The sequence below is a fragment of the Strongylocentrotus purpuratus genome, unplaced genomic scaffold, assembly GCF_000002235.5.
Source record: "Strongylocentrotus purpuratus isolate Spur 01 unplaced genomic scaffold, Spur_5.0 spur5_scaffold_13, whole genome shotgun sequence".
NCBI classification, from domain to species: Eukaryota; Metazoa; Echinodermata; class Echinoidea; order Camarodonta; family Strongylocentrotidae; genus Strongylocentrotus; species Strongylocentrotus purpuratus.
In genome coordinates, this window is record NW_022145598.1 from 12,933,797 (window position 1) to 12,961,488 (window position 27,692).

Below are 27,692 nucleotides of genomic sequence, written 5' to 3' on the forward strand. Positions count from 1 at the left end.
ATCATCATCATCATCATCATCATCATCATCATCATTATTATTAATATCATTATTATTATTAATATCATTATTGTCATTATTATCATTATTCTAATTATTATTATTATTATTATTATTATCACTATTACAAATTTTTATTTCTAGCTTGAGTATGCCTGTACCTTTAAGGAAACTACTACTACCACTCGCGTTTTAGCTTATATCATCCTGACATACTGAAAATTTGAGTGATTCTGACACTTATCTAGAAAGCAGACTGGTGATTACTTTTCTTGCACACCTGTCATAATAGATGCAACAGTGCCTTGAGTAGAAAAAAGGAGCTCAGTCTCCACAATTTGAGTGTGTGACTAATGACCATGCTGCACATGAAGTTTCACATGTAGCTGTTTGTAGCTGTTTGTAGCAGCAAAACTAAACAAAATGGAATCCATCATTCATGTTCAAAACATAGTCCTGATGAATAAACAATGCTAGCCTGATTTTGGCATTCGTACAAAAAAGAAGAAACAAAGAACCAATATATCAGCACCTTTGCATGTTTAGTCAAATCTTTCAATTCTGTGTTTATCCCTAATATTCTCCTATCAGTGCGATGTGTTCCCCAACTAAACAAGGGGCATTCCAGGAGGAGGAGAGGAGGGGTTATCTGCACTCCAGTCAGAAGCATTTGTTAGAAAATTTTGATTTCTTTTTTTTGGAGGAAAATTGATCAGCTTTTTTTCTTGCTTGGAAATGTTTGGCTATCTTGTCAGTAAACTTTGTCCTCAATGTGAAATTGCCAACATTGTCTGATTATAAAACCTCTATTTGAATTTGCTATCTTGTTGTGAATATTTTTCTTACCCCCCCCCCTCCAATTGATATTGACACCCTCATTTCTACTGACTCTCTTGTCTGCCAATTGGGTTCCTCCGAGTGAAGTTGACACCCCTATTAACCCATTTTAAATTGAAAACTATTTATGTAAATTAGGTCCCCATCTGAAATTGACACCCTAATTTGTTAGTGACTCTCCTCCTCTTGGCAAATTCAGCCCCCCCCCCATTTGAAATCAACACCCCTTTTCAAAATGCTTTTTCTGTAAGTTCACTCCCTCCATTCAAAAGTGACACCCAAATTGAAGAGGCTATTTGGGTAAATTTATACCCCTATTTGTGAATGACTAGTGATGCCCCTCCAGATACAAAGTCATCTCCTATTGGTCGAGATTTGATGTAACAAGTGCTAAGAGACCCTCTGTCATCATCCCTAACGTTCTCTACACCTTCCAATTAAGCTCCCGACTATCCATCTCCCTCTTTCCCCTAAAGGCCAACAGAGTTTATGCCGTCACTTTTATTTATTTTATTCCCCCTGCCGCCGAGAGAGGCGAGACCGAACTGTATACGCAAACGCAAGCTGGATCGCGATGATTCCGATGCGCTTCACGTGCAGCAGTACTGGAATGAGTTATTGTAGCTGCATGCCACACGTGTGTGTTATGTATGTATAGAAGGCAGTCTCGCTTTACATAATGCACAGGTATTGATGTCTGTTCTATTTTTACTTTCAATCTCGCATATAAAAACATGTGCGTTTTTCAACTCCACCTGGCTTTGCCATCAGCTTCAAACAGAGAAATGTGCGCAATTGGAATATTCATTAAAGGATTTCTCAATTTGAAATATAATTGATTTCATACATAATGATTATTCTTTTTTCTTTAATACAAAGAAGTAAGAAAATGTATGGAATGCAAAAGCCCTGAAAGTCCAAAATTAAACTCTTCTGTTCTTCCTCTGTTCTGTAGAGAAAGATGAAAATCATAATTTTCTGATTAACTGGAAGTAAAGTTAAAAGTTATCAACAATTCTAAAATGTAGGACAGTATATGTCTCTTTGCTCTGCGTACAACTTTAACTGTTTACTGCATCACTAAAACATATTTTACTGATGCAAATCATTGGTCGAGTAAACTATTCAGTCAAGTGAATTAGACAGAATTCTTGTACTGTGTATATTTTAATGAAACATCCGTATTGACTTCAAGAAATTCTAATCTCTATGTGGAGTGGAAAGGCCCCACATAAGTTCAGTTCAGTTCAATTTATTAATTCTTCTCAAGGATAAAAACAGTATTATGATATATACACAAATGGCAAATAAACATAGTAAGAGAAAAAAATGGAAACTACAATTGTTTTAATGAAAACTTGTATGGAGTAGCTAATAAGCTAATTGAACATAGGAAATTACACATTGATACAAGGTACAACATGGAGAATTATTTGATTCCAAACTCTTCAACTAATTCATATCTCATAAATCTGTTTGGAGCCAGAAGGACGTTAGAGAACGTGATTTAACCCCCTCCTGGCTGCAAACAGACAACATCATAATGGAGAGAAAATTTGTTTTTACCTTGCAAATATGTGAATATATTTGTTTTAAATATAAGTTGGAAAATTTTACTATGGCATTACCAAACATTTATGAAATTATGTACTGAAACAGGCTAACAGCAGATTGTCACTTCACATCCAGGAGGCATCAATGCATTCTACATTCAAAGGCTTGAAAGTCTGTGCCCGTGTTGTCAGATTAAATGCCATTTATATTATGCTTTGAATGCAGAGAAAATGTAGATTATATGTGCCTGGATAGTACTTATAGGAATGGGACCTCAGGGAATTACCCTCATAAATAGCTCTTCTCGTTCATACCTATAATGCTCATTTCCACAAATCGATGAGGTACGGTGGAGAAGATCTAATTTGCAGGATATTTTGAAGTTCTTGACCTGTGTAGGGTCATTTACACCACAAGCAAACAACCTGTTTTTTTCTCACGTTCCAAAGTTCTGTCACAAGTTGCTAGGCAACTATAAACACAACAAAAAAACCCACCTCTAGGAGTGTGGTGTTCTGCTGAAACTTATGTGATAAAACAAAAATTGTAACTGGTCGCTCTCAAAATGCTTGTGAATCATTCTGGTTTTTGCTCATGTGACCCCCCCCCCCCCCTCCTCCCTTCCATGCTATTGCGTGAAGAGTGGCGACAAGGCATGCGCAATATACTCACATACAAAAAAAAAAAAAAAAAAACAGTATTAGCAAACTCTGATTGTTTTGTATGTGTTTTCTGCAGTCGTGTAAATGGACCTTGTATTTCTCTCTTTCTCCTTACAACTGCCCCAAGACACACATGTGACCTCTTTGAAACAAAACCTGAGGACAAAAGTCGAGGATACCATATTGGTGATTAGGAAATACCTTGTCTTCTGGCGAGTAATATCTCTTGATTCCTGCTCTAGTTTCGGCGAGAGCAAATTAAAGAGAGGTTTCAGATCTGTAGCGGCAGAAGAAGGCATTATGGCCCAATGGTAGAGCAGGGGTGTTTCAAAAATGGGAAGAAGTGGGTTAGGGACCAATTTGATGCCCTATTGCCAATCGGTAAGGCATTAATCATAATTACAATGTCCTTAGGATAGGCCTATATATGTGTAGGTCCCCCCATTAAAGCATTAAAGCATAATGAGTAAACAGTTAGCAACTAAATTATTTACACCTTTACCAAGTTTTGTAAACTTTTTTATGTGGACAAATAATTGTCCCAATTTATGTTTCTCAAGAGTTTGACAAATTGAAGCTAGAAGTATTCAACAAAGGCCCTAACTTAACAAGCCTACTTTTATTTCTTGAGTTATGAAAAAACACTTAAAACATCAATTTCACAAGGTGTATGAATTTGTTGTACTATATTTCATGCTAAAAGCTTTTTGGAATGTACCTTAAAATAGAAGGCAAAGAGGATCACATTATGTTCCATCAGTGCTTTAATGCTTTTAAGTCGGCATGTGCGGTCTTTAAGCATTCAACCAGCGAAACATCTATTTGTAATGGCTGCTGGCGAAGAGCAATCGTTTTTGCTTGATTCACGTTCAATCTTGTCACTAATGCATCAAATAGCCTTAATATATCCTCCTTGCCTACGGGCACCAAGCTTTCATACTATGGCCCATTGGAGAGTGTAAGTCATGGGGAAACTACGCGATTAAAACCTTCAACGTTTATAATGCCTCTTGGAATTATAATGCATGAGTGTAAATTATGTGTATGTGGAAACAGTCACTTTGTCCCTATTTTCACGAAGTGACGGTAGTGAGGAAAATCGCATACAACTTGCGTGACGATTTTCCTCACTACCGTCACTGCGTGCTTTGTTGAAGAACAATTTTGCATGAAGTAGGGTATAGTGATGCAAAGGGATAGTTAAAGATATGGGAAGAAATGATACTAAACCATTTGATTGAATACTTCTACAAATACTGCATTCCTTGAAGAAAAAGGAGCATACAAAATAGTGTGCATTTGGTGCCTGGTTGTAGAGTATTTTTTGTAGAATAAAAAAGAAATATTTGAAAAGTATGAATTAATTCTCAAATGAGCTCTCTGTAATACTGTTATAAAGCAAAGCCCCCTCTTTCTCCCCAAAGTCCACTTAGGGAAGACAGAGAGAGAGAGAGAGAGATTTTTTTTCTAGGTAGGAGGTTTTTATGTTCAGGTTCATGTTGTCTTTATAAAGAGAGAGAGTGTCTTCCTATATAAGAGTCCTATTTAAAGCAGGTTTGCCTGTATTGCATCAAGCAAACTATGAAAATATTAAATAACAGAAATGAAATCTAAATAAGAATACATTTACATGTAATTCTGCAGTTGGTTATTTGTGATACAAAAGCATCTACAATGTAGGTGTTACAGTTATTTATTGCAACCCTCTAATTTTTTTCTTCTCTTCTTGTTTTATTTCATCAGGTCTCCCATCCATGGATATATCCTCGATGCCACGCAGCTACGACAGGCTGATGGGTTGCATCGCTAACGTCCAATTCAGCTGGACCTCCTCCAGCTCCACCCCTGCTGCCGCCAACCCCATCCAGGTCACCACCAGCCCCCCTCAAGGCACCAACCAGGCCCCCACTGACCCCCCTGCCACCGCCGACACCAACCCCCCTGCCGACACCAACCCCCCTGCCCCTGACACCACCGCCCTCCCTGACATTCAGCCACCGAGCTCAAATGACACCAGCGGGAACGTGACGGCTTCGGGGACCAGTGAGACGAGCGGGTCGCTACCTACTGAAGCCGCTGCGACAGAGAGGAGTGGATCAACAGTCGGCAGCGGCGCTGAAGCAACTCCGACGGAAGCAGGAAATGATGTGCCCATAAGTTACAGAGGTAATAATCATTATTTTGTAAACCTATAATAGGTGCAAAGTCTTTCATCTAATGATATACATTTATGCTTTGAGTTGATTTAAAGGGGTCATTAAATTTCCTTTTTATCCGGTAGATTAAACAAATTATAAGTGATCAAGGCAAGGAAATGATTTCATTTTTAGCTATTATAGGGTTGCCTCTCTAACCCTATTGGGAACGGTCCTGCGGAAATTCATCCAAAGATGATTTTTTCACATTTTCCCCATATTTGATGACCAAACCTTTTTTCCCTCTCATAGTGATATGATATGATTCAACCAATTTATTTCATACCAACATATTTAGCATATATCCTTAAAATTGGTGTATCCTCAATGAATGTACATTATGTAGGGTATATTGCGCATTGATCAATATATTTTGATTTTTTGATGATGGTAAAAAAGAAATGGAAGGGGAAGGGGGGGGGGGGACAGATTAAAGTTAAAGTTGTATAAAGGAAATTTGATGAATTGTTCTCAGTATTAAACTCTCGTCATGAACTGAAGAAGTTGCCAAGCTCCTTGAATATACCGCCTGTTCAGAGCCAGAAGGATGCTAACGCTGTGTTAAATTATAAGTTTAATTAACGCTCTCCTATAGCTACAAAAAGACAATATCTTTAAACAATTTGCTTAGATATCTTAATCATGAATCTTTACTACCCTGTAACTTCATGTTCTGTTTATAATCACTTTTAATGTGATTATTCTCCCTCTCTCTTTTTTATCAGTTCGCGTTGAGGATGGGTGTATCAATGGTTGTGAGACTGTCAACCCCTGTCAGCATGGAGAGTGCATCAATGACTACTCATCCCTGTCCTGCAACTGCTTCATGAGTGGCTACGAAGGAGAGAGATGTGAACATGAAGGTAAGAACATTCTCATCATTTCTTGGTTAACTTGGTATACTTGGTTGTTGAGGCTTGAAGCATCGCTTATGAGCCCATCTTGACAATCACAGCATTAGTGTGGTGATAAAGGGGTATATTTGTTAGGATGGTGATGCTAATGCTTTTCAAGTTTAGATTTAAAGCTGTTAATAGATGATGCTTGGACTGTCGATTGGGGTAGCCCGTTCCAGTTGTTAATAGATCAAAAAGCAAGGGACCTCTGCCTAGCACCTAGCTGTCTTACAATGTGGCTTCTCAATTTTGAAGATATGACCTCTCATAGAGAATAATACATCTCTCTGTATATCTTCTCGTCGAGTCATGATCTTATATAGTTTAATTTGGTCAGCTTTTTGCCTTCGATAGGATTTTTCAAATTGAAACTCAATCCTGCTTTCTATGTATTTGATATTAACATCATTCCTTGCAATGAAAACTATTCTTGCAGACTTCTTTTGGGTGTCTGTGCATATATATTCTAGTGGACATAATAGATCTAGCACAAATCAATTAAATTTCAAAACAAAATTATACCCCCTGTTTGGAAAGGTTTGAAGACAGTTATATATTAAGATTAAGAAAATTTACATGTGCAACATTCATTAGAATACAAGTCAGGGTAATTGCCAATTTAGAGCTTCTGTCTGATTACAGGCTCTGACAGCTCTCTTTTTTAGGCTTCATATTATACAGAATATGTTACTGTTAGGCTCCAAAATTCTTGGGTCTCTTTTCAGGGTAATTGGATGAACCTCAATGGTATCCCTGACAACTAATTAAAATATGTGTTTGGACAAAAAGCAGGCATCATTGTAATTATTTAAATAATACAAATATAGAAAACATCAGTTTAGTCGGGAGTACACATATCAATTAGACCACCTCTACATTCAGTTTTCTATTTTAGTGATGACTTGACAATGTTTCACTACTGTTAGGTACAAAATAGTCCTTAAACCACAAGACATTTAGCGCTGGGGGCTCGGTGCATCATGTGCAGTCTCGCGAGCTCACAGGAAAAAGTTTCCCCTCCAATTATAGTATCTAGATAGGAAACGGGGGTTGAAACAGAGGGCAAAAAGTCCATGAAGATTGGGGGTGAAGATTACAAATCGGAAAAGAGCTTTCGCATTTATAAAAAAATATTCTCCAGAACATTCCCCTTATGATATTTTGTTTTAATACTTGCGTGGGTTCCTCATAAGTTTCAGGTTGTAACCTTCCATTTATAGGCATCCATTTTGGTCTTTATTAGCAAAACAGCTCTTTCTAAGTATTGATATACATGTATCAGATATCACAAGAATTGTATTTCATTTCTTTTTTGATTCATTCCTATAATTTTAGGCAGGGTAAAAAGAGGTTCAAGAATGATTAAAATAATTATACAGGGAAGTTTTTTCTTTTTATGGAACTAAAAAAGAATGTACTATAATTGTTTTCCTTTGATTTAAGTAGGAAAGAGATAAAGAAATTAGGAGGGTCAAATAGTCATATGATAACAGTTTATTGAGGAAATACCTGAATTACAATATATTTGAAAAGGTAAGGGAAATGAGTACAGTTTACTTTTTAGCTCAGGTGGAAATCATATTAGCATAAACTATGACTTGCAAATAGGTTTTGGTATTGCATTCTCATGTCCAGATGCGTTAGAGAACATCTTGCAATTTGGGGGTTTCTAAGTAGGAGAGTACAAAAGAAAATGGCAGGAACAATAGGGATGGTTGCATTGTGTTTTAAAATAGATACTGATCACATTAAAGTGTCTTTAAAGCCTGTCTGCACTAGTTTGGCCAGGAAGGATTAGACCTCCATGCGTGGTCACTGGCAGGTGGTTATCACATCAAATTAGCTCTCAATTATAAGAAAAAAGGGACTATGGGGAACCAATGGGTACCGCTTAGGCATTTGTGGATATATAGAGGGCGCAAGTAGCTACAAGTAGTGCAGTCCCACTTTAAAGTCAGGGAGAGTTGGTTGCAATGTGAACGGTTCCTGCAGGCCTGCGGAACAGAACACGTGAACGGGTAATTAGCGGTTGTCAGCTGACTGTGAGTAAGGGGCCTGGGCGCTCGCTCGTCAGCTGCAGCGTTCTTCTGAGTCAGCTCCAATGGGATTGGCACACGTGATGATTCAATCAGCTACCTGTTCAGGGGCAGCTCCAGGATTTTGTAAAAATATAGAAGGAAGTGGGGAGGGGAGGGGAGGGGAGGGGAGGGGAGGGGAGGGGAGGGGGGGAGGGGAGGGGAGGGGAGGGGAGGGGAGGGGAGGGGAGGGGAGGGGAGGGGAGGGGAGGGGAGGGGAGGGGAGGGGAGGGGAGGGGAGGGGAGGGGAGGGGAGGGGAGGGGAGGGGAGGGGAGGGGAGGGGAGGGGAGGGGAGGGGAGGGGAGGAGGGAAGGGAAGGGAGGGAAGGAAAGGGAAGAGAGGAGGGAAGGGAAGGGGAGGGAGGGAGGGAGGGAGGGAGGGAGGGGAGGGGGGAGGGGAGGGGAGGGAGGGGAGGGAGGGGAGGGAGGGGAGGGAGGGGAGGGGAGGGGAGGGAGAGGGAGGGAGGGAGGGAGGGAGGGAGGGAGGGAGGGAGGGGAGGGGAGGGGAGGGGAGGGGAGGGGAGGGGAGGGGAGGGGAGGGGAGGGGAGGGGAGGGGAGGGGAGGGAGGGGAGGGAGGGGAGGGGAGGGGAGGGGAGGGGAGGGGAGGGGAGGGGAGGGGAGGGGAGGGGAGGGGAGGGGAGGGAGAGAGAGAGGGGAGGGAAGAGGAGGGAGTGGAGGGAATAGGAGAGAGGGTAGGGAAGAGGAGCGAGGAAAGGGAGGGAAGAGGAGAGAGGGGAGAAAGGGGAGGGAGGGGAGGGAGGGAGGGGTTCAATTCTCCCCAATTCTGGCTAGCAAGCATAATGATTAAAACAAATCATCGGGCAAGAACAAATCAAAAGGGGGAGGGGTGTCCAACACACAAGAACAATGACAAGCAATAAAAAAGATGAAAAAAGGGAGGGGGTGGGGTGGCTTTGCTGGATACACTCCGCTGTATGGGGCATGCTGTAGTCTTGTTAGCAACATAATCAGGGAGAGAAGTTGATTGCAGGCAGTACTGTGGATGTAATGTGCCATGTGGGACATAGTTCTCTAGTACTCATAAAGATGTGTAGAGGAGCTAATTTATAAAGCTAATTAAAAAAATTTCCTTTAGGGACCAAGTGGTCTGTACTCATATACAGTGGAGTTGTGCACAGGAGAGATAACTCATTCATTATTTTAAAGCAGAGCTAAGGAAGAGGTGATTATCAATATAAACCTTGACAAACTGAAAAGGGCTGTTCCATTGTGTCCAGTATGGCATATATGACACCTATTACCGGTATCCATTTCTTTCATCCAAAAATTGAAAATTCCTTGATATGACCACTGAATAATTGGTTCTTCCTGTCATTAGTAATATTATTAACTAGTCATAACTTATTTTCTATTTTTTAAAGAAAAAAAGACCAGAAAAGAAAATTATAAAAATTAATAAAATAATGTGTATTTAATTGTTGATTACAGTAATCATGATTTGGGAGGATAAATATTTCTCAAAGAGAGAAAAAGGATGTGTGATAACAAGTGATTTATCACCTTTCTCTTGATGTCATGTGCTACCCCAGATAATTACTGTGCTATTCTGCTGACAGCTATAATCAAACTACATATTATATATCCAATATTGACTCATATTTTGTGTAAATTAATACCTTTTGAGACAGTAGAGATGAAGAAAACAATTGTTATTGAACTTGGATTTTTATTTTCTTTGTGATGACTTCTCAATCTTATAATGGGTGCTATTTTACAACTGTTTTATTTTCGAGGTTCCCCATATATTGCAGGTGGTGATCTACTCTTCCTAAAGTTCTGTACCTGATTATCAAGTCTCAAATACATTCTTAATCTTCTGATGATTATGGTGATGTTTAATATTTAAAAAAAAAATGAATAATGTGTGATTACCAGAGAATTATCAGTTTGTTTCCTTAATTGTCCCTTTTTTTTATCAGGTGCTACCCCAGTTACTTTCGGAGGCTTCCAGTATCTCACCTACACACTGTATCTGGGAAACCAAGAAACTTACAGTGCTCAAGACCTAATCAGTATGAAGTTTAAGGTCAGTGATGTTTAATTTTACGTTTCATTTGCTCCATATTTTCTTACAATGTATAATATGTTATGTGTATACTTTTTAAGGGGTCATTTTCAATAAGCCAATCAGTGCTTTTCATGACCCCACCACTATTATTCATTTGTATTGATTTGTAAATTGTTTTTAAAGTGGAAATAAATTGAATTGAAAACAATTAACCCAGCGGCTTAGAGTAGGTTTACGTGTGATGAAATGATTTTGCTTATAAACCATGAGGCTTAATACGAGTTTACAGTATGATTTAGGATTAAACTGTACATCTGTGTGGAGTTGCCTTCATTTAATATTTGTAATATTTGGTAAAAGTTATGAAAGTAAAATAAACATGTAGATAAGGTATCGAATCTCAAAGAAGGTCTTATTTGACAAATTCTACCCTCCAATATGGACATGTTGTATATAGTTTCATATAGTTTTATGTAATAATTTCAACTAATAAGGAGTCAATGTGCAATTAACCTACTGCAAATATGAGAGCAGTCAGTAGGTAATAGGTTAAGATATAAACATTTAATTTTTTTTAGTCTGGCCCACATGCATATTCAAGCACAATCTAAGGAAAATTTAAAACAAATTTTCTGATGAGTGTTGTATTGAGTTGCATTTGGCAAAGTATTTTGGGGCAAGTACGGGTATGTCGTAAATACAGATTTTTATTGCAGCTCTGTTTGTACCAAGCTTTTTTTCCAGTTTATTCTTATTCAAAATCAAATTCACTTTGATTGAAATCCCATGATACTGGATTCATTTTCAGTAGTTATTTTGATTAATCTGTACTTGAATGGCTTGTGCCAAACTAATGAATGATGTATGAATGTGATGTCTTTAATTGACATTGGTACTGATGAGCTAGCTAATTCAGCATGACATGATGCTTTGTTAGTGGGAAGATGATGATGAAAACATCTGACAGATGTATATCCCAGTTTCCATGTATTTACGAGCAGTCAAGACATTAATTGTACACAATCATCTCATTATTTCATATATGTGGCAAAAGAATAATAATGAGTTGTGAGATTTATTTCTGAAGAAAAAAGATTAACTACTTGAGTTACCATGGGAATGATAGATGTAATCCACCCAGATTGATAAGTATCACCCAATCACGATGATTCTTTAATCCACCTAACCACACAGATCAATCCAACCCACAAATCAGCAGTCTTGTACTATGCAGTGGGAGCTCTACCAACCCAGACCTACCTAGCTGTGTTCATCCAGGCTGGCAAGCTCTCTGTTAATATCAAATACAGCACACAGGACATCTTGGAGTTCTTGGAACTTGGTGTCGTCAATGATAATGTGTAAGTTACTGTCAAAAAAAAAAAAAAAAAGCCCGGCAAGTTGTTGTGATGCTGATATCTTGAAATGATGTAGGTGTTGTTAATTATTATGTGCAGTTATTATACAACATCCTTGAACCCTTTCAACCCCTTCAACTCCTTCAACTTCATCTTTGTGATAAGGTGCATAGCTTAATTAGAAGAAGAAGAAGGAGGAGGAGGAGGAGGAAATGAAGAAGAAGGGGGAAAAGAAGGAGAAGAAAAAGAACTAAGTGGAGGAGAAGAAGAAGAAGGAAAATGAGAACGAGTATGGAAAGAAGAAAAAGATAAAGAAGAAGAAGAAAAAAAGATGGAGAATAGGAATGAGAAAAAGATTGAGAAGATGAAAGATTGAGAAGATGAAAAAAGGAGAAGGAGGAGGAGATGAAGGAGGAGAAGGAGGATAAAGAGAAATAATGAAGAAGAAGAAAAAAGAAGAAAAAAAAAGTTTATCCTAGAGATTGACAGTTATGCATGTTGAGTAGTACTTTTGAAAATACCTGTATAATTTAGGTACAAATATTAACTACATAAAAATGGAACAATCGAAACATACATCAGTCTCATATTATCAAGTTTTAAACATAGTTCATGTACATGGAGTATTATTCCCTTTGAAAATTAATGGGTGCACATGAATTTGAGATGCATCTTGAAACAATTTGCATGTTATTTCTTCAATCTCTCCCGTAACCAACGCATAATTCCTTGAAGAGAAGTAGCGTACGCCGTACACAGGATGTTAGAAGATTAGTGTCATTATAATCATGGTTTAAATGACAAATATTCCAGACTCCTGCAGCTCTCATTCTGAACTGTGAAGGGACATAGATTTCCGTTTCAAATTATTCAGTCTGGTCGACGGTGTATCTTGATCCCGACATCCTGAAAAGAATGCATTGATCTACTTGATAGCGTTTATGTCAAGAGAAAATTACTCTTACTGGTTTTTGCATTGTAAAAAATAATTCATTTATTTGCATTTGTTTCATGAAAAGAAGGTACATTGAAATGAAAAGGATTACATTGAGTGGAAGTTTGTCATTTATTTCTAAATACCAAGAATTCACTAGTGACAAATGACTTGGGGAAATCATTGATTTCAAATTTTGAACATGACTTTGTACAGTCTGTATCACCTGATTATTGAAAATAATATAAACATAATTATAAGTGTAAGTGAGAGTATGGGATATCAGTAGCATGATGTCATATTCAGTGATGCGTTGAATTGTTAAAAAAACCTCAGCAAACTGATATACATTGAGAAATATAATTACCCTAATCAGGTTCATATGAAATTGGGTTTAACAAGGGTGGAGAGAGGGATATGTGCTGTTTGTGCCCCCTTATCTGTCACTGCCCAACCTTCCTTGCCGTTTTTTGTCTTTGTTCAGATGCATTTCACACGTAATTGATTCACTTTTATCTTTCAGTGCAAAAAAATATCCATAGAATTTGTACATATTGAAACAATTAAACATGCAGTTCCATTTTATATATTGCATACTACGCATATATAAATTGGCCAGTAGGAGTGAGAATGTACTTAACCAGTGTAAAGTGTATTTGAATAGAGCATATACTGAAGTAGCCTCAACTACATAGATGATTGGCATAACTATCTAATTACTTGTCTAGCTATCTGATGATGTGCAGGAAAATAGAATCATTGACCATTTCTTGTGTTAGGAAGAGGTCATCTGCATAGGAGGAACATTTGAATTTAGCAAAAAGGAAGGAACATTTGAAATTGAGCAAAAAGGAAGGAACATTTGAAATTGAGCAAAAAAGAAGGAACATTTGAATTTAGCAAAAAGGAAGGAACATTTGAATTTAGCAAAAAGGAAGGAACATTTGAAAATAAAGCAAAAAGGAAGGAACATTTGAATTTAGCAAAAAGAAAGGAACATTTGAATTTAGCAAAAAGGAAGGAATGAGGTTTAAAAGGTCCAAGTCGTGTTGATATACTTAATTAAACATGTACACTATCTAAAAACTAAATGCACAACTACATAGACTAGATATATTTTCTCATCACTCTTAAAAATAAGTTCCTGTAGTTGTTTATCATATGATGAGCCATACTTGTGTGTAGTTGTTTATCATATGATGAGCCATACTTGTGTGTAGTTGTTTATCATATGATGAGCCATACTTGTGTGTGAGCCATGTTACTAAAAGCACTCTTATCACTTAAGCTTTCTTAATCACCTGCATATGAAATCCAATTTGTTTTCTTGAAGGAGTTACATTTAGCAAATATTTTACAATCAATAAACTTCATCTGCAAATTCAGAGATCTAATTAACACCTCTCTTTCATTTTCTCCACCACTTTAACCATCAGCTGGCACTCCGTCTCGGTCGCTCAGAATGAGAGGGTCGTCACGGTGACCTTTGACAACTCCACCATGAACCACACCATCACAGGAAGCAACACTGTTTTCACCTTTGACCCTGTCAGTCATATCGGAGGTGGAGAGGGTCTGGATGGATATCCAGGTAAGCTCATTTGCATATTGTAACCTTTGACCCAATTGGGGGTTAAAGAGGGTTAATCTTACTAAGATGTGAAGCTTGTTATTAGGCAAGTTCAAACTGTGTGGTTCATTTATGTTTTTTAAATCTCCAAGTACATAACACTACTAACATGAGGGACAAAGAAAGAGGACAAAATATACAGTTCCTCATTCTACCCTCAACAATTGCTGTGGTAGATAAAGGAACATACCTTCACTGCTATTATGTAAAAATGTGTAGAACAGGTGAATATGCATGTGACACCTGTTCTTCACATTTTTACATAATAGCAGTGAAGGGATGTTCATTTCTCGTCTACCACAGCAGTTGTTGAGGGTAGAATGAGGAACTGTATATTTTGACCTCTTTCTTTGTCCGTCATGTTCATATTGTAAGCATCAGAAAGTATTATTTTGCTTGATAATTGATGCGATGTATTGCACTATTGGGGTCATGAACTTATGAACCCATGAGGTATACATGTACTTGATGCATCAGTAACATAATGACAAACATGTGATAGCTTTGACTTGCCCATTGAAATAATCTTACACAATCTGCTAATATTCCAAAGTGTCACTTGCCTGTATATTTCAAGTATGTGAATCTCAGCCCAAGTAATGGAAACTTCTGATGAGTGTCATACCCTTAACCCTATCACTTTGATGACACACAATATTGAATGCTTGAGATTATTCACGTATAGTACCTGGATATATTTCTAAATTCCATTTTAATTCAGCTTCATAATCTTTAGATTTTGTGAAGAAGACAACTATAGGCCTATTTAATTTTCTCACATCAAAAACTCGTTTGAAAATCATAATTTTCCCGTAATTTCAAATTTTCAGTTTTATGTAGGTGGCAGCACTAATAAGGCATTTCCTTTCTAGCTGTCTCCTCATTCTCATAAATACTCACTTTCCCCTATATTTTGTTCAGATTACCTTTATGATGTACATTATATGATTATCTTTGTAATGTATGTTATTGTTACTTTATATCTAAGTGATATTGTATGTTATTGTATTTAAATGTTTTTTATGATGAATGAAATCATTTTTTTAATCTATCTATCAATCTAAGGTCTTCCTGTAAGCACCAACGTTGTCGGATGCCTGAAGGAGGTCTATATCAATCGTTTTGACGTGACCAGCGCCCTCCACGCCCAGTCCTCCACCAGGGTCTTCTTCATGGGCGGAGCCCCGTCTTTTGAGTGCCGCGACATCGACATCGTCCCGGTGACCTTCCCGACCCCAGAATCCTACATTCATCTGGAGGGGTGGCATACATCTGACTTGAGCCTAAGGTAGAGTTTAACTTAGTAATTTGTTAAGGTTATTGATGGTAGTATAAAGCTATGTCTAACCCTTGAGCTACTATCATACGCATAACCTTATCAAACTACTTTCGGAGTAAGTCTAGATCAACACGTTGCATTTTAATCTTATTGTAAGCAATAGAAGTTTTGAAGGCTGTAGTTCACCATACACTTTTCTTCAATTAGCAAGGATTCAATTTTTTTTTTATTTACAACAATATAACAAACATGAATTGAGACAAAATCAATGGAAAACATAAAAATATTGCAATAGCAGGTGCATCCGGTCAAGCTGCCCGGGTATGGAAATGGTTAACCTAATAACTATGATCCGTAGACCTGTATCGGTATTGTAATTTTTTTCATTACTCATATTGCCATTTGTTGTTGCTGATATACACTGTACATGTATATGTATGTCCTTGCTCTAGCAATGTAATACATTTAGATTAGATACTTTATTTCTCAATGATATATATCGGCTTGGTTGGATCTGCCAGGAAGAATAGGCTCCCGCCAACATAGCCCTGGGGGCCATCAAGGCATGTACGCAAGTTTTCCTAACACAACAAGCCAGAAGCCCCATCAGGACAGTATATCATTGAGAAATAAAATGTCTAAACAAATTTATATGTGGTCAAATGAATGCTTGGAAAGACAAGTCTTAGATGAGATTGCTGGATTATAAAGTGCAAATTACACTTTATACAGTAGGCTTGAGTCCTGAAAAGGACTGTTTGTGTAATCTTGAAAAAGACTGTTGGTTATCTTTCTTAGCTTATAGTTCTAAGGAGAACTATAGCGCTTGGAGAGGATGGGTGGCGGGAGTGGCTCGATGTTTCAAACAGGTTGACTATCCGTTGTCAGCATCTAAATTGCAGTTTGTTTATTGGTCATTTTATTCATTCATTTGTTTCTTTATTTGTTTGTTTACGACAGATTTGCATTCAGGACAGCTAACGCCTCTGCTCTGATCATGACAGCTCATGTCTATATGAATGACACACACCAAGGAAGGCTAACCGTAAGCATGCAAGCTCTTTACTTTATGCAGATTGATAAGAATGAAAAAAAAAGGAATAAGGGGGAAAAGATGATGATTTAAAAAGTGGATACCAAAAGAGATCAAATAATTTTGAATGTAGCTACATGCACAGGGCTCATTTTGTCTTTTCTAATAATACTTCTATCTGGTAATATAAGATCCCCAAATCTGGGCATCACACATTGTTTTTGTCAAGGGAAGTTAATTGAAATCAATTTTATGTTCTAGTCAGATATCATCTTCATCATTATCTAGGTCTGTTACAGACATTGGTGGTCATGGCCCTCTATTTTTTGTCTATTTGCTATTATTAAAAAGCTGGTATTGCTGTTTTCATTTTTTGTTGCCCATTGCAAATATGTGAGGCGTTGCCTTCCCCTTTCCTCTGTCAACATGCAGACTCTTAAAATTCCAGTATGCAATTCTTGTTTTGGATTTTAATTCACAATGTATTCAGAGACATCCAATCTTGGAAAAAAAATTGCATTATAACTTTCTTCTCCCAGACCTGGGCCCCGACTTACAAAGAATTGATATCAATCATAACTTGTTTGTGATTGATATCAATCGAAGCTTTGTAAATAAGAGATAGGAGACTGCAAAACCTGCAATTGATTGGAGGACTTGCGATTGATTTGGATCGATCCTACCTCTTTGTAATTAGTTTATCATTGTGTTATGTAAAGCTAAAACTGAATTGCTCTCTATTGTACAGTTGGATCTTGAGGATGGTGTTCTGATGGTGAAGCTAGCGACCGATCCTCACATTGCTCTCACTCTCGATTACTCCACATCCGTTGGAGCAAGGCTACACGATGGTTTATGGCATGAAGTCAATCTTACAATGGCAAAGAGGTAGGGACTTATTCATCTAAATAATTAATTTCTCAAACCAATTCTATAGCACACATTTCTGCTAAAGTACATATCCATGAAAAATATTGGTTATGAAAGCACATAAATTAAGCTGGATTTTGATTTGTTTTTGTTACACGATATGCAAACATTTTATCAAAATCATCTCTAAAGTGGATTAGTAGAATAAAATCAAATTAATTTAAAGTTGTTTCTACTGCATAAATGAGTTGTCTAAACATGATTTTGTTAGTGACATCAAGCTAAAATCTTTTGTTTAGATGAATAAACTTACAGCTATGTTTAAATGTATTTGTTTTTTTTAATGGATATTTCTATTTTAAAAAAAGTATTGAGAGAGGGGTTAATCCTAATACCACCAGACCACAAAAATTGATAATGCATAATCTTTTTACAAAAACTGATCATTGTGGAATAAGTGTAATCGAAGCAAATGCTAATATTCATCAAATCCTGATGGTTTTAATTATAAAATGGAATGAAATCTGCTTGTTGATCGTAGCCGGGCCACAATTTAATGATAAGGCACAATCTTTGTAAACAAACTGATCATTGTGGAATAAGTGTGATGAAGCAAATGCCAATATTCATCAAATCTTAACGGTTGTAATTATGAAATGAAATGAAATCTACTTGCTCATCGCAGCAAAGCAGTGTTGGAGCTTCATAATATTGAGAGAGGGGTCAACCCTCCTACCTCCGGACCAAAATATATTGATAATGCACAACATTTTCACCCAAATCAATCATTGTGGACTAAGTGTATGTTAATATTCATCAAATACGGATGGTTGTAAGAATGAAATGAAATGAAATCTACTTGTTAAAAACAGCCAGACCACAATATAATGATATTGCACACTTTATAAACAAATTGATCCTTGTGGAACAAGTTTATTGAAGCAAAGGTTAATATTACTCACCAAATCTTTATGGTTGTAATTATTAAATGAAATTAATTAATTTATTAATCGCAGCAAAGCAGTGTTGGAGCTGGATGGGGAGTCTGCATCGTTCATGTTCACAGAGACTCTAACACCGCGCGGAACAGTATACTTAGGAGGTTGGAACGGCAAGGGTGAGTCTCCAAATTGTTTGGGACATACTACAGTGCGTCCCAGAAAAAACGAAACCGAGAATCATCAACGTTTTATCATAACTTAATCACAATGGGTTGCATCAAATGAAAGAAGAGGATCTAAGCTTGACAAATATGTGTTAGTTATTCATTATAATGTTGATCAAGTTATGATAAAACATTGATAATTCTCGGTTTCATTTTTCCTGGAATGCACTGTATAGTAGAAACATGTATGTAAGGGATGTAGAGAAAAAAATAACAGTACATTTTAGATAATGTCTCCATTTAACCAACACAATAGCAAAGACGAGGAAGCGATTGATTTTGCTTGTAAATATTGCCAGATAATTTCTATGCCATCGCACACATTTCACCTTCTCAAACCAAGTTTTATGATGAAATTGACTGATTATGTTTAAGCCTGTTTCTTAAAGCTTATTTCAAGATATCACTGTATGGTATTTAATTCAATGATTATATTGGTATTATAATCTAATTCCAAACACCCATTATTGTACAATATTGGTGATGTTGTTTACAGTAGTATTTTGTCTAAAATATTTTAGACATCGATTGGTGACACATATATAATTCTGCAGAAGAAGGGGAGCAGTGGAAACTGATGTCATATTTGAATCAAACTTTGTATCCAGTGAGGATGTTTCCTTCTATCTCATTCTATGCAACTTCTCAACTGGCCTTGATTCTCAAAAATCTAACCCTTATCAAAGCTTTTTCGCTCAAAATTGTCTGACACCCGTTTCTCTGCATCTCTACCTTAATCTAAAGAATCCTTATATTTAGGGGAGGGGGGAGGGGGGGGGGTACGAGTTCTCTTCCCTTTCCTACATGTCCCTCTATAAATGCTGTAGCTTTAGGTTTGTCATTCTTTTAAATCTTAGCTTCATTTTCACAAGTCACAACCATTCATATTCTCCAGCTTATCACTTTCGTACAAACCCCCTTCTCAATTGCACTTCATAAATGACGTCGTTCCTTACTCTATGTTATCACTCTAAAATGAATGTTTTCTTGTTTTTCCTTCAGATTTATCATGTCTTGATTACAGTGGAGATTGCAATGAAAATGATATCAGTAACTGGAATAAATATGTACACTCTTTTCCAGAAAATTAAATCAAAACTTTTTTTAAAGAATTTGTGTACATTAAGAATTTATATTGAATTTTTCTTGTTAACAGAAAAAAATTGATAATTTGACAAATATGTGCAGAAAAAACAGCTGACTTGAATATGTTGCAAATAATTGATCTCCATTGTATATTAAGACTTTGTCACTCTATAATTCTTACCTTTATAACATATCTTGTTATTTCACTCATCTATGCATATTTTAACACATGCCTTTCCACTTTTCTATTCCTCTCACCCGGTCATTTCATTTTAGCCATTTTGTTTTCTTTAATGCGCTGTCCCAAAACTAACGCTCTTATATTGAATTTAATACATTTTGCATAAATTTTCGTTATATTAATGCTTGCAATAATAGGATCCGGTATGAAATATTTCAATTTCAGTTAGTTAAGATGAAGAGCTAGATAGAAATTCTCTTTCTGGGCTTTTAAAAAAGACGTTTAGTACTGGTAAAGGAGAAAAATTGGAGACTAACATTTTAAGAGAATGTATTTGGCCAAATTAATGCACGGTGAAATATTTTTCTACGTATCTGGAGCAAATGTATATGTAGTTATACTGTCAATATGTTATCTTTATCTGATGAGCTTACTAATTATGCTCCATACAAACAATCTGAAACTATAACGCAGTTTTAAGTATGATCCTGCCTGCTAAGTCTTCAAAGCTTGCAATTTTATTTCATTTTAAAGAAAGATGCATTAATTTAAGTTGTTATGTCATAGATTAACATGTACAGCAGATAGCCAATGCTTTATTTTATTGCTGTTTTTGCTATAATTTCATTTGATTTGATTTTCTATCATATATCCTGCTGTCAGTACAAATTAATTTCATTCCTATTCATTTCATTCATTTACAAGCATTTACTAATTTCTGTTATTTGTGCTTTGTCTTGTGCTAAACATGCTTTTAGATCCATGTTTCTCTCTCTCTTCTTCTCCATCTTTTAATCCAACTATGTGACTGTATGTGTGTGTATGTGTGTGTGTTTATATCTTTCTTTCTATGTCTTTCTGTCTTGCTCATTATTTTTTTTCCCTGTTCATTTTTTTTGGATAACATTTTTTCCAAAACTCTTTCACTTGCTTTAAACTCTATAATTCTATTTGTTATTCCTTTTTCTTGTGAATTTTAAGATTCTGACACATTCTTCTATTTGCTTCATTCTTTTACCGCTGTCTCGATGTCTAATCTTTGCTTGTTTATAATTCTACATCTTAATTAACCCTGCATCTCAACTCTTCTTCCATTCTCCATCCTGTGAATGACCCTTCAATCTTAACCCTAACCCTGACCTGTGAATGACCCTTCAACCTTAACCCCTGACCCCATGGCTTCCATTACGCTCTTAATCCAATCCCTCACCCCAATTCCCATCCTCTTTGGTTCCTTTCTCCCTCTCTACCTCTCTCTCTCACTCTCTCTCTCCCCGCCAGGATTCGAGGGATGCATGCAGAACATCTACATGCAGGAGGAGATGCTGGTCCCTACCGAGGTCTATGGGACCCTGGTCATGAGGGGGGTGACCCTGGATGGTTGCCCCCTCCCCGGGAACCCCTGCGTGGCCGGCGAGGTTGAGTGCGCCAATGGAGGCACCTGTGTGGAGCAGGACGGGAGACCGGTGTGCCTCTGCACCGACCCCAAGTTCACCGGCGTCCGTTGCCAATTTTGTAAGTGTGTTCTTAAAGGTCGTCTGTACTAGTTTGGCTAGGAGGGATTAGACCACCCAGGGAGGTCACTGACAGGTGGCTATCTCATTAACCCACCTCTCAATTAACATAAGAAAAAGAGGATAATGGGGACCACTGGTCACCGATTAGACATTGTTTTCTATATAGGGGGAGCAAGTAGCTACAAGTAGTACAGTGGGGCTGTAAAGTACTCTGTTTATTTGTCTTCTTGATATATTTTACATTTTGCAATAGGGTGATCTGTCTATGTCAACAGGTGTATGAAAACCATTATTAAATGACTTTTAGGAGTCTTATCTTAAAAATAACTCCTTCATTGTAAGATTGGGCAGATGATATCATTCGAAGAAAATTTATTTTAAATATGTACACCAGCCAGTTCTAAATCATCAATAGACCAAGCTGATCTCAATGGCTTTCAGCTAATAAGTAAATATCATAAAGATACACGTACAGTTGAATTCTTCATTAATTCATCACACGTCAGTTTCATTATGTTTTTATTTAGGAAAGTGGATAGACTCCAAAACATATTTGTAGACTGTACATTTTGCATGTGATCTGTATTCTTATAGAATCTATAATATACTTCAGGTTATAAAAACAACCTGATTGTGGTTTTTATAAGATTTTGCTTTCAATAATGGACAACTTGGTTTTATGATTATGATTTTTGTCATAAGCATCACTATCAGTTTTAAATCATTGCCAATTTTGATCATGTTTATCCAGCTTATAATTTAAGGACTTTCCATGAGGTAAGATTGATTCTAACATCAGTGAGTTGTATTGCTTCAAATGAGGCCAACTCTTCTAACATTCTCCTTCCTACTTATATTTCACTATTTTCTAATAATTCATTTTTTGGCATAATCATGATTATTTTGAAACAAGCAAACAAGAAAACAAGCAAACAAGCAAACAAGCAACAATGAAACAAAATTGCACTCTCGATGCCAATTATTTATAAAATATATCTAGGTTTACACTAATGCTGTATACTGGCTTTAGACAAAATTTAAATGCAAATTCCACATTCCAAAAGTTTTTATTGCAAAGATAAGCATAATATTCAGAAAACTTAAATTTTTCAATAATTGCTTTACTATCATATTCACTTGGTTTCTCCTCTCTAAATGTCTAACATTTTTCTGTGAAATAATGTTGCTTTGATCTCTCTCTATTTGCTTTTATCAGCATTAAAAAATTATCCTTATGTTATAGCTTCAAATATGCAAATACATGTGGAGTAAAATGCAAATGATAGATAAAAGTAAATGTCTTTGAATCTATATGCATTCCTTCTTAGTTGTTTGTAATAAAAATCATAAAATATATTTGTAGTGATAGAAAAAAGCCTGGAAAACTTCAAGCGAGTCATTGATATTCCTAAAAAAAGAACGAAAGTAACTGTTACTTGTTTTTTAACAATATTGTACTGTTTAGATGTTGTTCTTTATTGTTTGTGTATTGTTGCCTTTTATAAAAAAAACATATTTTGCTACTTTCTCATTTGTTTATGTTCTTTATTACAATTTCATAGCCATAAAGATAATTAAATTAATTAAATCATCTAGAAGGCTGTGAAAAGATTTGAAGGAGCTAATGTTTGCATACTTAACTTTATTGTTTCATCTAAGTTGTTAAACATGCAAAGGTGTTCACAAAATTCAATATAATCTAATAAAACAAATATAACCCATGTACTTAATCACCATGATATTAGTAACCAATTAACTGAAGACATTTTTACTACTAATTAAACCTGGTATGGAACATATCAAGATGAGTGTAATTAAAGGCCCGGTCACACAGCCTTTCGCGTCTGTATCGCGGGTAAAATTTCGCGATTTTTTTTTTGCCCGCGGTTGCCCGTGGTGGAAAATGTGCAAAATTGGCTTACCCGCGGTTTACCCGTGGTATGCCCGCGGAACAGACGCCGGCGACTGTTCCGCGTCCTTATCGCGGGTGAAGCGCGGCGGTACCGCGGCCTACCACGCTTACACGCGGTACACACGCTAATGCACGTGATAACAACGCGGTACAGACGCGGAACAAACGTGCTATGACCGTGCTCCACCCGCGATTACCCGCTAAAATTTCGCGTCCAATTCCGCGTGTAACCACGTCTTAACCGCGGCCGTAGCACGTCCTAGCACGTTCGTTCCGCGTCTGTACCGCGTCTTTACCGCGTGTGTACCACGTGTACCGCCCGCGATTACCCGGCGGTCTAAATTTTTGGGCAGCCCAAAACTTTTTCGCGCGGCCAACCGCGTGTGAATTTCTTACCGCGTGTAACGACGGGTAAAGTACGGCTGTATCGCGTCTTTATCGCGACCTCAAAGCGTCCAACAGCGTCTGCTTCACGGGCAGAAATTTTTGGCCGTGATTCGGCCGCGATACGCCCGTGGAGGGCTGTGTGACCGGGCCTTAATGAGTAACCAACTCATTTAATTTGTTAACTCATCAAGTTAAAAACATGTATTGTATGTGACATGTCTTGTGGTATAAGCATTGTATTCAAGCATTTTTTTCTCCTGAAGCTTTTTATTCTTAATTACAACAAAAAAAGTTTGTGTACAACTTATTTTTCTCAGAATATTCATGATAATTGTAATTGTATCACACTAATGATTCAAAGGAAAAATGTCTTCACATTGAAAATCCACACAAATATCACAATTGCAGTTTGAGATTATGGTTTTTAGAATTTTTTCCTTTAATAGTTGATGAACTTTGATATTGAAACATCAAACACGTTGTCAAGCTCTATGTTAAATTGTATAATCTTTAATATAACCTGTTTTAATTATCTTTCTTTCTTAGACACCTACAAGAGTTCCTGCGCAGAGTATTTCTATTCAGGCGACACTGCATCTGGAGCTAAGCTCATTGATATTGACGGTGCTGGACCATTTGAACCGTTTTACATCAACTGTGATTTCAGGTAATAGTCCCACCTAACCTAGTCCCACGTAGTCTCACCAACAATTGTGCATTGTAGACTAATAATGGTTGGTTGGTTTGTTTGTTTTACCTGACTGCTAAGAAAGAATGCTTGTGCTTGTAAGTAAGCAATCAGGGGCCTGACGGTTTTGCGTCCTCTCTGAGGGACTTGGTAATGAGAATTAATGCCTTACAAAAGGGTACTATAGTGCATTGAATTGGTTCAAAACCTGGGACCTCTTGGCTATGTGACCTCTGCGCTACCACTGCGCACCCCACAATGTCTTGCCATTTAAAGATGTAAGACCCATGGCTTGGACTTGAAACACAAATCTATTGATCCAAAGTACATGTATGGTACCTTATCCACTAGACTGACACACAATGGCTTAATATTCCATGAAAGCTTTCTTTAAGGTTGCATGTGTCTTCTCTACCAAGCACTCATGAACACACAGCCTTTGAGATCCCCCTGATTCCCTTTACATCAAATATGACTGACACATGCATCTACAGGTGCATGTAAGAGATATATTTTCCACAGTAGATTTCTTACTTATTTGCTTTCTTTTCTTTCTGTCGTACCAGTCAAGGAACAACAGCTTTTGTGATCCCTCACAATCTTCAGCCCGAGACGCTGGTCCGTTACGCTGAACTCCCTCACGTTGAGTTTGACCTAGAGTACCAGTTCATGACCAATGCCATGCTCCAGTTCCTAGTCGGAAGGTCCACGGGCTGCTCTCAACATTTTAACTACCATTGCTTCGAAGCACCCCTGAGGTAAGTTAGCACATACTAGAGTATTTTAGAATCACTTGAAACTCGATCATTGGCTGTTTAGTGAAAATATAAAGCTGGATTTAAGCTGGTTGAGCTGTACAAAGGAACCTAGGCTGAGGTCTAGGTTTTATCTTGTTTTTTTGCTACAGTGAAACCTGTCTATAAAGACCGCTGAATTAGGAAGACAAGAAAAAGTGGTCTTTATAGGCAGGTGGTCGTTAAGTACAGGTTGCTTAAGTACATGTTTCAATGAGTAACCGTTTTCAAGGAAAAAAAAAATTGGTCTTTGTAGACAGGTGGTCTTTCTATACAGGTGGTCGCTAAAGCAGGTTCGACTGTATATGGATCAACTCAAAGTATATGTTGCCTTTTTTCAAGGTCTAATACTTACCGAAATAATATGCTAATAGCTACTACTTTTCATCGGATTGAAAAACTAATTACTGTCTATGCTATAAGGTTATATTAAAATATTATAATTATGCAACAACGATTTCTTGAACGAAAAGCAAGGCAAAACAAAACAAACAAACCATTCTTTTATCACGAGGATACCAAATCCTTTGTATATAATTATGTTTATACATGTTCTTACTTATTGTTTATTGCTGTTATAAATTGATGTTCAAGATTTTGTTATTAATATTATTATCATATATATATTTATTAAACTATAATGTACCTCATTATGTTTAACAGAGCCTCATGGAAGACCACCATTATTAGTGATAATGAGTCACCCTGTCTAAATGTCAGAAGTAAATAAATAAATAAATAAATAAACTGTTGTCGATCATAATAGCTTTTGTTCTGCTTCTTTCCACTTACCAGGCTAGGCAGCGGCACTATCATAACCACTGTATCGGGCAAGCAAGTGCAAAGAAATGCCATGCCTTTCATAGGAGACTGCGACAAGGGACGCTCAACGTAAGATCAAGATTATTGTCATATCTTCTTCAAAGGCCATATGTGTTCTACTCACAAGTGTCTTGTACACATGCTTCACCTAATATGGAATTAGTTGCCACAGTTTATTTTTCACTATTCTATGTGCAGGTTTCTTTGAAGAGCCCTTGAACTCATCTGTTTAAAATTGCTTTCAACTAGTTCTATTACCATTTCCTTTGTTGTCCCATTTTTATGTTCTTACTTTTCTTTATATTATCTTAATTATTATTATTATCTTAATTATTATTATTGTTTATTATTATCATCATTATTCTTGGTATACTTTGATGTTATTATTATTATTATACTATACTACTACTACTATTACTACTACTACTACTACTACTACTACTACTACTACTACTACTACTACTACTACTACTACTACTACTACTACTACTACTACTACTTCTACTACTATACTACTACTACTTCTACTACTATACTTCTACTACTACTACTACTACTACTACTTCTACTACTACTACTACTTCTACTACTTCTACTACTATACTACTACTACTACTACTACTACTACAACTACTACTACTACTACTACTACTACTACTACTACTACTACTACTACTATTACTATACTACTACTACTACTTCTACTACTATACTTCTACTACTACTACTACTACTACTACTACTACTACTACTACTACTATACTACTACTACTACTTCTACTACTATACTTCTACTACTACTACTACTACTACTACTACTACTACTACTACTACTACTACTACCACTACTACCACTACTACCAATATTACCACTACTACCATTACTACCACTCCTACCACTACTAATACTACTACTATTAGAACAACTACTTCTACTACTACTAATACTACTACTACTACTACCACTACTACTTCTGCTATTACTACTACTACTACTACCACTACTACTTCTACTACTACTACTACTACTACTACTACTACTACTACTACTACTACTACTGCCACCATTAGTACTATTAATATTATTTACAATACACTAAAATCCTTTGTTGTTCTCTTTCAGGTGGATGAGAGATAGTGGTTACATCACAAACATGTTCTATCTACCGATCACCAAGCTGAGTTTGAAACCGTACATTCACACTGGAGAGGATTTCACCAAGGGAACTCTGACTGTTGGCCCACTCCGATGTGAAAAGACACGTAAGTACAAATGTTAAAGTAATGGTGTATTGGGGATCCGTTCATATTAGATTAAAATCAGGAGTTAAACGTTGGTTGTTGTTGTGATACCATCAAGTTAGGATATACAAGTTAACACTGACCCTCACCCTTCTCCGATGTGAACAAAAATGGTGCAGTGGAACTACAAATGTTAAAGTAATTGTATATTGGGGGTCTATTCATATTAGATAAAATCAGGAGTTAACCGTTGGTTTTAGTTGCGATACCATCAAGTGAGAAGAAACAAGTTATAAACACTGACCCTTGGCCCAATACAATATGAACAAACATGTTAGGTCAGTGGAACTACAAATGTTAAAGTAATTGTACATTGAGGGGCTGTTCATACTAGAAAGAAAATCAGAAGTACAGTGAACATTGGATGTAATTGCAATACCATGCAGTTAAGAGATTGTCATTCACTACCAACAGTAAAACATACCATGATCAGCACATTTAATTAAGCAACTAGATTCCCAGATTGAATCGGACGGGATGTTCCT

At 36.9% G+C, this 27,692-nt stretch overlaps 1 protein-coding gene across 3 annotated transcripts in view; it reads left to right on the top strand.

Annotated features, from left to right (window-relative positions):
- Nucleotides 1-4,776: 4,776 nt before the first annotated feature.
- Nucleotides 4,777-27,692, top strand: part of LOC576560 (neurexin-4) — a 46,053-nt gene continuing 23,137 nt past the window's right edge. For 2 of the 3 annotated variants that reach the window (XM_011678749.2, XM_776858.5), the window contains exons 1-14: nucleotides 4,778-5,219; nucleotides 5,974-6,111; nucleotides 10,161-10,267; nucleotides 11,444-11,610; nucleotides 13,978-14,132; nucleotides 15,237-15,459; nucleotides 16,411-16,495; nucleotides 17,232-17,371; nucleotides 18,370-18,470; nucleotides 21,067-21,300; nucleotides 24,148-24,268; nucleotides 24,856-25,047; nucleotides 25,879-25,974; nucleotides 27,029-27,168. In XM_011678749.2, the coding sequence (XP_011677051.2) occupies nucleotides 4,808-5,219; nucleotides 5,974-6,111; nucleotides 10,161-10,267; nucleotides 11,444-11,610; nucleotides 13,978-14,132; nucleotides 15,237-15,459; nucleotides 16,411-16,495; nucleotides 17,232-17,371; nucleotides 18,370-18,470; nucleotides 21,067-21,300; nucleotides 24,148-24,268; nucleotides 24,856-25,047; nucleotides 25,879-25,974; nucleotides 27,029-27,168 (2,311 nt within the window). In that variant the 5' untranslated portion in view covers nucleotides 4,778-4,807. Of the gene's footprint in view, nucleotides 5,220-5,973; nucleotides 6,112-10,160; nucleotides 10,268-11,443; nucleotides 11,611-13,977; nucleotides 14,133-15,236; nucleotides 15,460-16,410; nucleotides 16,496-17,231; nucleotides 17,372-18,369; nucleotides 18,471-21,066; nucleotides 21,301-24,147; nucleotides 24,269-24,855; nucleotides 25,048-25,878; nucleotides 25,975-27,028; nucleotides 27,169-27,692 lie in introns of all 3 variants that reach the window. The other variant, XM_011678751.2, reaches the window with a different exon arrangement.